This window comes from Periplaneta americana, chromosome 1 (assembly GCF_040183065.1).
Source record: "Periplaneta americana isolate PAMFEO1 chromosome 1, P.americana_PAMFEO1_priV1, whole genome shotgun sequence".
NCBI classification, from domain to species: domain Eukaryota; kingdom Metazoa; phylum Arthropoda; class Insecta; order Blattodea; family Blattidae; genus Periplaneta; species Periplaneta americana.
The window spans coordinates 92,050,778-92,063,324 of record NC_091117.1 but is presented as its reverse complement, the minus strand read 5'-3'; the positions used below and the strand labels follow the sequence as shown (position 1 = coordinate 92,063,324).

The 12,547-nt window shown below is 33.9% G+C and overlaps 2 protein-coding genes across 7 annotated transcripts in view; one reads left to right on the top strand and one right to left on the bottom strand.

Annotated features, from left to right (window-relative positions):
- Rilpl (Rab interacting lysosomal protein like) overlaps positions 1-10,215 on the bottom strand; it is a 107,010-nt gene extending 96,795 nt beyond the window's left edge. Inside the window, exons 1-2 of one of the 6 annotated variants that reach the window (XM_069824061.1) lie at positions 9,704-10,215; positions 9,352-9,487 (exon numbers count right to left, since the gene is read on the bottom strand). In XM_069824061.1, coding sequence (XP_069680162.1) covers positions 9,352-9,487; positions 9,704-10,003 — 436 coding nt within the window. In that variant the 5' untranslated portion in view covers positions 10,004-10,215. The remainder of the gene's footprint in view (positions 1-9,351; positions 9,488-9,703) is intronic. The other 5 variants (XM_069824048.1, XM_069824055.1, XM_069824040.1 and 2 more) reach the window with 5 other exon arrangements.
- A 412-nt stretch (positions 10,216-10,627) lies between these two features.
- Positions 10,628-12,333, top strand: ATPsyngamma (ATP synthase, gamma subunit). Its single transcript, XM_069824035.1, has 2 exons — positions 10,628-10,761; positions 10,879-12,333. The coding sequence occupies exon 2, from the start codon at positions 10,940-10,942 to the stop codon at positions 11,813-11,815; it is 876 nt and encodes a 291-aa protein (XP_069680136.1). The 5' UTR covers positions 10,628-10,761; positions 10,879-10,939; the 3' UTR covers positions 11,816-12,333.
- Positions 12,334-12,547: the final 214 nt, after the last annotated feature.

The window sequence follows — 12,547 nt, the reverse complement described above, 5'->3', positions numbered from 1 at the left end:
ATATTAGAGATAAAGAATTAACTATTCAGGAGTATCATTTCTTTAATTAGCTAGTATTCTGAAGTTAAAAATGTGTTGTGAATTCCACAGTTGCTTAGTACAGAATTTTTTTTCGATTTTTAACTACAAAATTACATTTTTTACGCACTTGCCACAACAATTGTTACAAATCACGCCACTCATTTTTAAGACTGTACATTAGGATGCATAATTAAACTGTAAAGAATTAAGTTCCTAAAGTCATATGATTTGTAACAATTATTGTGATAAGTGCATAAGAACGATGTAATTTTTGGTAAAAAATTGAAAAACAAAATCTGTACAAAGCAATTAACAACACATTTTTAGCTTCAGAACACTAGCCAATTAAAGAAATTATACCTCTGAATAGTTCATTCTCTATTTGTAATTTTTTTTACGTTTAAAACTAAAGAAAAGAGGTATTTCATTAACAACTTTAAATTAATGTCACTATGAAAATGTTGAGATTAGAATACGTTTGCTCAGAATGTCTTAGGAAATAAGCTCCGTAAATGCTGGTAAATCCTCGTGAATCACCCTGTATATGTATGGCAAATAACAAAAATCCAAGGCTGTGCTTTACAGAACTATTTTTAGAAATGTGTCCTGCTTTTTGTGTCTGAAAATCCAGTCACACTAAATACTGTCATGAGTGAAAGTAGCTTCATTCATGATAGGTATTAGTCACATTAATTGAAGATCGACATTTACTCAATAAAAACAAACAAACAAACGAACAATTGCATCTCTTCACTTTCTAGCTCAACCTGAAGCTGTTGCACACACTTCATGTAATGTTAACCATTTTTCTTGTACTAATTATTTATGTACTTGTAGTAGAACAACCCCCAACTAAAGAATGCATTCCATTTCACACATATCTTTGTTGATTTTCAAATGCAATACCACGTAAGAATTAATGCACTGAGAACCTAGTACACGTTCTTGAATCGGATGTTCTGTGGATCGGAAATAATAAATGATAGGCCCTAATTTGCAGCAGCAAAAACTGTAAGAGATGCATCATATCCATATAATGTAATATATGATATAGTATGTGATATTCTTAACATGCCAAGCATCAGTATTATAACAATCAACTGCCATTTGACTCATAGTTTGTGCTGTATATCCAGTTTAAGAAGCTGAGTATGCATGAAAGAAAAATCTCAGTATACCAGATTCAAACACTAATGCCATAGTCATTCAGAAATAGACACAAATTCATAGAAATTCTTTTTCTCGCAATAACCAATATTATAACCTCCGGAAATGATTATCTTTCTCCTCAATCACTTTACATAATATACTTCCCACAAAAATGGCTTGTAAATATTTAATGTCCACACCTGTGGAGGAACGGTCAGCACGTCTGGCCGCGAAACCAGGTGGCCCGGGTTCGAATCCCGTTCGGGGCAAGTTACCTGGTTGAGGTTTCTTCCGAGGTTTTCCCAGCAAATGCTGGGTAACTTTCGGTGCTGGACCCCGGACTCATTTCACCGGCATTATCACCTTAATTTCATTCAGACGCTAAATAACCTGAGATGTTGATACAGCATCGTAAAATAACCCAATAAAATAAATAAAAATAAATAAAAGTAAATATTTAATATAAAAAAATTGTCACACAGCTTCTGAGAAAAGGCTATGTGTAAATATATAATATGAAAAATGGGCAGAGATGTGACTGAATAGTATACCATACTTCTGATTGAGGTTCTGGCTGATTATACATCTACTGTATTATCAGGCAGTACATCTCACTTGTCGATAATTGTCAGTGGAAGAACAATTGTTTTATACATCTGAAGTCTGATTAGTGTAATATGTTACTAGTCAGCAATATATGCAATGGAGGAGGAAAGGAACTGGCCACACTACCCCATTATCTCCTGGCTTAGTTGCCTTATGATTGATGCCTTATTGTGTCACTTATGAGGTTCAAACTTGTCTTCGAACAACTGACTGAACAACAATATCACATCTTCGGCATCAAGAATGTTCTAAGTGTGTAGATAGTTCTATTTCATAATCAGTTTTACAGCACTACAATGCTTTAATTATATTCTGCACAGTAATCGTGATCTATCTCAAGAAGGGCAACCCCCTCAGATGAGTCAAGCTACTTTTCACTGATTTTTTTTCTGAAGATGAAATGAGAAAGACCATACAGTAGAACTCTGCTAATAATTCGAATATGCCAGAGAGAGAGAGAGAGAGAGAGAGAGAGAGAGAGACGAAGGGAGGAAAAAAAGGAAGAAAGAAAAAAAAAGTGTATTTGAAGTGAAAATCAATTTAATGTTACAGTATTTAGAAACTCAAAGTGTACAATATACAGCCTATACTTACTTTAGCACTAGCGAATGAATTACTTCGAAACTGAACAAAGTGGTGGACAGTGAAGGGTGGAAGAGAAAAAGGCATAGTTTCCCTGCTTGCATTCATGATCCCTCCTTAGTCCGAAATTTCGATAATCCGAACAAACCCTGGTCCCAATTAGCTCGTACTAGCGGTGTTCTACTATATTTAAAGTACAATAAACAAAATCTCTCCTAACATAGCATATTGAGCTACAATTATGCCTAACAGCTTCAAATACTAGCTAGAGATATAAATATAAAAATGTGACAAATCCTCCAAACTAAAGAGAGAGGGGGGGGGTGAGGGTGTGTGTGTGTGTGTGTGTGTGTGTGTGTGTGTAAAACACTTCAAAAGCCGATATTCTGTTGGTTAAGGTGGAGTATTGTTTCTTTCATTCATTCATTCATTCATTCTGTGCATCAGAAACATGCATAACTGTGGAATATTGAAACTGTTAAGAAAATTTGTTGCATAAATTTCCAACATAGATATCTGAACAGGAGGAAACAAGGAAATAAAATTTTGCATTCTCTGCATGAGATATTTTTGCAGTAAAACAAATAACTTTGTAATGATGACACAGCATGTGTAGTTTATATGCAGTGTTGTGGGTTTAACATTTAGAAACCGAAGTGCAACTACTTCGGCTCTTTCTATGTTGATTTTAACTCACTAGATACCTATATCCAAAGTTCAATGGTTAGGGTTTTATTTAGACTACACAAATAAAATAACGATTCTTTCGTTAATTAAACACTCAAAAGCACAGAAAGTTTTCAAAAATACATAACCATATTATGTTCTTAATTTATATATTAGAAACATTACCTACTACAGATACAAAATTGTAAGTAAAAAGATTAAGAATGCGCAAGAAACATTCCATTAACTCCAAATGTTATAATTTCTCTATAACAACTATGCAAATCATGAAAAGTGTGCCTCATCTGTACATTATTACCATCTGTCTGACTTTTATTATATATGGTAGTAGGAAAAATAATGCTTGGAACTGCAAAAAGTTCAAATTTTTCTCACATAATTACCTTTGTAATTATTCAACTTCAGATATCGACATATTGGGTTAAATTAATTTTGAATTAAGCGAGGATTATTGAATATTGATCTGAATTACTTTACATAGGCTACAAAAACACATATCAGATCAAAACAATTACGTTGGTTATCAAAGCACCAATCACATAAAATTAATTTATTTTCCAAAAATAACAGGCATTTGCAGATGATATAGTGTTTATAGCAACTTCAGAGAATGATTTACAATGTTCAGTTCATAATTTCCATCAAAATGGAGAAAATTTCAATATGGAAATTTAAATTGATGAATCTAAAGTAATGGCTTTTTTAGGGAAAGAACCCACCCATAACAAAAGTTCATCATCATCATCCAATTCAAGCACTAGACTTAGTGGTCTGTAGAGGTCTCAATGGACTTAACTGTAATTGAATTTCCCCAGAATAGTTTACAAGACTATTGCCAGGTAAGTCCAGTGGTGAGGCTGCCACCTTATATAGCCTCTGGATAGGCATTACATGGCATTTGCTCCATGTCATTGGAACAGGTATACCGCTGTAACTTGGTCCCCAGAACCTCATTAGTTAAAGCAGGTTGTGCCACGAGCAGGTGAGGATGGGAATTGGGTAGGAGAGGCTATTTGAGATGCATTACTACTCTTTATAACCCTAACAAAATGTTCATATCAATTATAATTAATTATCTGGACCAAGTACAACAATTTAATCTTCTTTGATATCAAATCATATTATGAAGAAGGAAAGACTCTCAATGAAAAAATTATGAAATTTAACAGAACAATTAAAAGGATATTTAAACCAACCTTGGTACAGAAACACAAGCACAACAGAATTTACAAAACACTGACCAGACCTATATTATGTTATAGCAGTGAGGCCTGCACAAGTCATAGTATTGACATACAGAGATTAATTGCGGCAGAAATTAAATATATGAGACGTACATTAGAATACACAAGAAAGTACCACATTAAGAAAATGTGACATTATAAACTACAGATTGAACCAATCGTAGATTATCTACAAAATCACAGGCAAAATTGAAAATCACGTATAAACAGAATGCCTTGATCTAAAATTCCTTGGATAATGTTGAATTATCATTCTCTGAGCAAGAGATCCTTGGGCAGTCAGTTAAAACATTGACAAGTGACTGTTACGGGTACTAGACCATATACATGGAAGGATGATGATGATGCTTCAAATTACAGTTTAATTTATTTCATAATACTGATAAGTGATCATTAAGATCTGATTCGATTTTATTGCTGCATTCTATCCCTATGATAGGGGTGGAAGAATCCCCCTGCACTTTTAAGCCACTGATATTGGCCTAATGTGTTAAAGGTTGTGTTTTCATTGTTATCATACTGCGACAAAATAGTTTCCTTTCTTGCATTATATGTCAACCATAGCCTACTCATTCCAATGTTCTTTTGGCCATCAAAACAAATATTCTATCAATCAGTAATCGAAAACATATATACAAAAAACTTAGAGGTGTTGTCAAAAAATTAAAACATCCGACAAGAAGACTGGGACAAATTTGTTAAATCTCTAGAATGTAATATTACAGGCCCACAGAGAAGCAGTTTCAAAATTTCCTATAAATTACAATTAGAAACAAACTATCGTCCAGGAACCAAGACAGAATGTGAAGATGACTGTGCAGTAAATGAAGACGATGTAACAATAGAAGAGCTCAATTCTGTATTATAAAAGTCAAAGAATCGAAAAATTAAATGAAGAAAAAATATGAATGTTGAATTATTTAAATGTGGTGGTATATATCTAAAAAAAAAATGTACAGTCATGTATTATTAGAACAATTTAATACTATATGGTATAAACAGAAGATACCTAAAAACTGGGAAATACAAATAATAATAAATGTACAATATAAAAAAGGTCCCACAAACAGCCATAATAGTCATAAAACGTTCAAACTTCCTGAAATCTAATCTGCTGAGTACAAATTAAAAAAGTTAGAAAACCTTTAGCAATGCAATTAGCATTAAATAACTTTGAAAAATATACATAATTGCTTTGAAAATAAAACGTGTCATCTTTTGTTCCCTCCTTCCTTTTCACCTGAAAAAATAAAAGCTACAGGTCTCTTTTGTCATTATGACACTAATACTAAGGGATTCCTGAGAAGAAATGCTTCCAATGAGACTGAACTTCTATGAAATGTATACTCGTATGTCACAGAACCATGTTTACGAGTTCTGTTTACAATGTGCTATCATATCGACAGAAACATGGCAGTTTTACAGCAGGAACAGTTATTCTTGGCCTGTAGAAAAAGTTGCACGGTAGCATTATCAATATAGTGACAAGCCTCAGCTTGATGCACATGCTCAGACCTCCTTACAGTGACACTTTATTAGTTAACCAACATTATCAATTAAACTGGACTTACTAAATAATATTATAACTACAGAAGAATTGAATAATTTCAAGGGAAAAACTGTTCCGGGGCCGGATATCGTCCCCGGGACCTCTGGTTGAACATACCAGCACTCTACCCACTGAGCTACCCAGGAACTCAACCCGACACCGTCTCAATTTTTCCCTTTATATCTACACAACTCGAATGGACTGACAAGATGCCAGAGACCCACATCGAATGCACACAACTCTGTGTGACTTGGAATTGTAGTTTTCTGTTAATGTACCTACAGTAACGTATATATTATGCAAGTCTAGTTTTTCAGGTAAAGCTCCCTGTGAAACAGACTTGAATAATTTCAAGAGAAAAATTGTTCTGGGACCCCCGGAACAATTTTTTCCTTGAAATTATTCAAGTCTGCTTCACAGGGAACTTTACCTGAAAAACTAGACTTATATAGAAGAATTGGTTCGATAGTTTCCATTTTACTTTCTAACTGGCCTACTATACGAAATGCATTGTGGAAAAAAAAATAAATAAATAATAAAAAATAAAATGCTTGGAAAAGTAAGCAGTTCTACGATTAAATGTGAAAATGTGAAGTCTGTCTTGATATCTAACAACACTTTTGTGGTTTTTATGACTTTACTGAGTTCTTTCAATGAGACTGAACTTGTGATGTGTACACTCATGTCAGCTTTATTAACTATTTACAACAGTTTTATTGCTCCGATAATTTTCATTCATTACTTTCTCAATAGCTAATAGAGATTAAGTGACTAAAGCTAATAAAAACAATTGAATAACAATATTAATATTATTTAAATTTATAATTTAAAAAAGACACATTGTAGGATATGCACCATTAAAATTTAACTGCAATAATAATGCAATACATGGATTGTAAAGTAAGAAAAACCCATTAAAATCAAAATTAGCATTGTTGTGTTGCATCATATGTTGTTTTCAGTTTACAAAAGATGCTCAAAATGGCCCCCCCATTTACTACCAAACAATGCATAAATCTGTCTTTGAAATTGTTTAAAGTTGTTATTCACTTGTTTTTTATTAGCTTTATTCACTTGTTTCTATTAGTTTTTGCCTGCAATTGTTTAATCCAAAGCCTCCTCAAATTGGTATACTGAAGCATTCAAATTTCCCTTTATTCAGTACATATACATTGTCATCAAAAGAGGTAATTTTTACAAAACAATAGTTTATAAATGGCAAATATATATATGATTTTGTACGTACTGAGACCTGAAGAATCCGAAAATGGGGAAATAAGTACATGGTGCCATTTAAAAAAACCGACTCATTGGCACACTCTTTATGAATGAAAAGTATAGTACTTGAAAACATGTTCAAAATATTCCTTCTTTGACACCCTACAACTTTTGTATAAATAGTTTCTTCATAAAATTAGAAATAAGAAAGTTACAAGCATTGTTCCATACTTTTCACTCACTCTGGAAATGACGCACATGATATACATTTTAGTAAAAAATTAATGGGTATTTAGCCTATTTGAAATCGACACAATGCATAATGGCAATCTGTCCAAACAAAAAAAAATCGCGATTTTGTGTAACTTATTGTTTAGAATAAACTGACAAATGAAAAGATTTAACCAGTTCATATAGAATGCAGAATGATTTCTCTTGCAAAATTTATTACTAGCTACTTGCAGATCTATTTATACTTTTTGTTACCATTTAATTCTAAGTTTTTACTCCATTCAGTCAGATGACTGCACAGACATGGAAGGATTCCTCTGTCTTAAAGAATTATTGGTCATCAGTCATAAACCCTCTTATTAAATTACGTAAAACATCTTACTCTATCAAGCTATTAACAATGTCAGCTTAAGTGCACAATACAGGAGCAGGCATATATGGTAATTGTATAGAAATCACTATCTATTCACATACTGTGCCACTTTTGGACTACTCTTACATCCTATAGGCATTACTGTTAACCCTGACACTCATATTTATATTACACATTATGTTGGTTTTTCATAACAGTATTGAAGGATTATGGCGAAGGTATATTATGGGGTAGCTGGCCCCCACGTTGATATAAAAGTAGCCCCATATTGAAGGTAGTATCTAGAAAGTGAGAAGAGACGGAAAAAAGAGAGAAAAATGGTAGATAAGATGAGAGAGAGAAGAGTTTTTATTCCTCAACTTCTTCAGTTCCACAATTCCGTAAAATACTGGAGTTAATGCATAACTGGCATATGGGAAAATCTGGTCTCTCTGTTACTGTGCACTTGTTCCACAATGTCGTTTGTTAGCAAACCATAAGCTGTAAGTAATAATGTCTTTCACAACATCACAAAGGAAATGGACTGTTGCAAAACATGTAAAACGTAGGTATAATGAAAAAGTAAGTACTCTATGTTAGATTTTCATGACAGTGATTTATTTTTTTCTGCTTCGTAAACGAAATGAATTCATTCCACTGTTTCCAAATTATCTGACAGATACGTCTATATTCAAATAGACCTAAGGCTTAATGAAATTATTATCACCGAAAAAAAAGAAAAAGAATGTTCCTAAAATTGAGTACCGGGTCCTTCCCGGGGGTAAAAGGCGGTCAGAGTGTGGTGCCGACCACACCACCTCATTCTAGTGCCGAGGTCATGGAAAGCATGGTGCTCTACCTCCATGCCCCCCAAGTGCCTTCATGGCATGTTACGGGGATACCTTTTTTTTACCTTCGATAAATTTAAAATTTATTTCAAATGAAAATAAAATGAAATGATATATTAGGTTCACCCCACGAGACTGCACGATATTTTAAAATGTAGTGAGATGGTAATCCTGAATACTAATTGCTACATGGTTAGGTTTATTCCTGTGTATAGGTAAACGATCCCATTACATTTACAGAATAAATGTTGAGCGACAGCAGTATATTTCAATATTACCGAAAACTTTTTATTAAGTATGGCCAAGAACATTTCGACAAAACCATCAGAGAAGTGATACCAGGATCCGTAATACCAATTGTAAAGTGTGTTCTAAGATCAACATTTTTCAATTTCGATTAAATAAAAAAATAAATCTTTACAATTTTTTTCCAAAGGAAGATGAACAGCAAGGACCCCTCCAACCAGACACTAGCGGATATGTACTCTTTGAGAGAGGGGTTTGGGTGCGGTAGTGACATTCTTCGACAACAAGTCTAAAGTAACCTAACCTATCACTGACTGGACCTTAAGAAAACTCGCCTTTTCTGTGATCAGTAAGAAAACGCACCGAAATGAGATGTACGTCCTGCCCCTCCCTGCTGCCTAACCCTTCCACCTTGATGGAGCGATCCCGCTTGCCCCCACTTCCACAGCAACTTTCCGCCCTTATTTCGGTGCGAAATTGGTGTCGGCACACAATTTTTCTTTTGTTTACGATACATGTGATTCGACTAGAAGTCAAATAATACGTAAATACATTTGTACCTTAACGCAGTAACGCAATTTGTAAAGACATACCAATAAAAATTACTTTTTTACACACCTGCTCCATCTGGTGAGTGATCTTGTCTTTCTGCTAAAGAAGAAGACAGCTTACGATTTTCCTCTTGAAGGCGGGTCACCATTGCAACCAAATCTCGAGATTCTTGTCGCCAGTGTTCTTCTATTTGTTCCAATTCCTTAAATAGAAATGCTTTTTCGTATTAAAACAGTCCCAATATTTAAATAATCGGACATAAACTTGGCAACTTATGTCTACGAAAAAAACAGCGCTTGACATTTGATTCATATAACCTAAAATGTCACTTCATGACCTTTCGTAGGTATTATTGAAATACGTCATGCAATAACTCTGGGGAAAATGTATGCATCATACATTACACGCAAGAACTTACCTTCTCAAAACGTTGTCTATCTTCAGCTTTCTCTACTTTATCATTTTCTAATTGAGCAATTCTTGCTTTCAATTCTTGAACAGTGGTATTTTCACGCTCATTTTTGGTTGCTAGACCTTCTAAATGCTCAAGTGCATTTATTACTTTAGGCATTAAACTAGTGACAGCTTCCGTGCCATGAGCATCAATAATCTTCTCGAACTCTTTACCAATCTCGGAAGCAATATCATACACATCCACAACAGATACCTCCTGTTCGTATTCTTCCATATCTCGTGCAATTTCCAGCTGGAACGGCATGAAGCTCCTATTTTTTTGTGCCACTTATAAGCAAAATTTCACGTCCTCACTCATCACCGACATGACTGTGATTTACAGAATTACCAACACTGGGCAGTAAAATTATGCCACATAGATAACATCTTAAAATCACTTCAATATCTGTATATGTCATAAGTACCTTCCAAACATTTTAAAATTATAATACTGCTATTTATCAACACCGTAAGCTTGTATAAGAAGAATTATGTTTCTTTATGTAGTGTTGGTAGCTAAACTCAATCAGATGATAATGACATCTTTGATAGGTTACTATTCATTGCTACCAAATTAAATAATATTTAACTTCTATTATTATACCTCTGTAAGATAACTATGTAACTATGTAAGTTACACTTAAATATTTACTGTAAATAATTCACATAACTGTAATAATATATTTGTTTTATTTAAAACATAATTGAAAATAATCATAGCATTATGATATTACAACGTTGGCATTTCAAATGTATATGACGAATGAATTTGCGTATGACAATTATAACGTACGTCAATGCCTTGCAAAGTTTAATGTTTCCTTAATAATCTGATATTAATACTTGTAAATGAGAAACACTAGTTTTATTTTTAGAATCATAATTAAAAGTAGTTTTTGTATTAACAATAAGAAGTAATCGTATATTAATATAATGTTTTCATATTTCGCCTGGCGCCATCTTCCTTTTGCTCCCATCTTCTGCTCTACGGTGTGTCCGGACGGCCCGGACGAAGGGCATTTGGTGAGTTTTCAGCAAAGGATTTAAATATGGAAATAACTTAATATTACATAGAAAAGACGACAAAATGGTTGTATGGTTTAAATAATCGATTATAAAATAAATTATTTCTATTTACAGTGCGACACTATAAGTAGAGCACCAGACGGTCTTTGCAGGAATACTAAAAGGGACCGTCAAAATGATGCTGGGAAGATATGGCACCATGGTGCCCCTAAATGGGCAACAACAGGTAAGGGGGATGGCAACCCTTAAAGCAATTTCAATTCGTTTGAAATCCGTCAAGAATATTCAGAAAATTACTCAATCCATGAAGATGGTATCAGCTGCTAAGTATACAAGAGCAGAAAGGGAGTTGAGACAAGCTCGACCATATGGGGAAGGTGCCAAAGTTTTCTATGAAAAGGCAGAAGTGGCACCTGTAAGTGAGACCCCACAAAGGTTAGTTATTGCCGTTACTTCCGATAGAGGGCTCTGTGGAGCAGTACATACACAGGTATCCCGTACCATTAAACAAGAGTTGGCCGAGGACCCAGACAATACTAAAATTGTCTGTGTTGGAGATAAATCCAGGGCCATTTTGCAGCGTATATATGGCAAGAATATAATATTTGTTGCAAACGAGGTAGGTCGCAAACCTCCAACCTTCCTTGATGCTGCTAAACTTGCGAATAACATTTTGACTAGTGGTTATGACTTCGGATCAGGAAAAATTGTCTACAATCGATTTAAGTCCGTCGTTTCATATACGACAGCTGATCTACCACTTTTTAGTCTGAAAGCAATTGAAGCTGCACCTAAATTGAATGTTTACGATTCTCTGGATTCGGAGGTTCTTCAGAGTTACATGGAGTTCTCTCTTACATCTCTTCTGTTCTATGCAATGAAAGAAGGTGCTTGCAGTGAACAGTCATCACGAATGACGGCCATGGACAACGCCAGTAAGAATGCTGCCGAGATGATTGATAAACTCACCCTGACCTTCAATCGTACCCGACAGGCTGTGATCACCCGCGAGTTGATTGAAATCATCTCTGGTGCTGCGGCTTTGGATTAAAGTCGTGCTGGACTTAATGCAGTAGACAGGTTAGAATGTCAAGGTTGGTCAGCAACACTGCCCAATGTAGGTTTTTTCGAACAATTTGCATATTTAAAAAAAAAACTCTTAAAAACAATCTCAAAGTCACTGGTAATATTATTCAACATTATGTGAAACTTCTACATAACACACAATTTGAAAACAGTATTTGTATATCAGATGGTGGTTATATAGCATATTTTATTTGTTAATACGTTTTCCAGTTCTGTTATCATTCAGTTGTATCTAAAATGAATACATTTACATAGCCCCATAAAACATCTTGATATTGTCCAATGTATTCATTTTAGTTACAAGCTCAGTGATGTATAAGAGGAAGTGATTTCAAACCTAATTTTTGAATGTGAATTTATTTTATAATTATGTAAACTTGTAATTATTATAACAAAAATGACATTTGTACTTCACAGTATCAAACTATTTGTCAATCCATGAAAACTCCTATTTGCTCGTAAATAATAAATCTGTTAAAATAATTTCTGAAAATTATTAAATATTTTTAAAGGAATTTATAAAGAATGTGCATGCATAAACTCTAGTATATTATATAAGTTTATTTAAAGAAAATTTTCATAATTTTCTACAAAAGGAATGCATTGCTTGACATTTAATGTAAGTATGTCACTCATCTATTTCCTAATATTAGGATCTTCTTTGTCTTTATTGGATTATTGCGCCTTTTGACAAGTG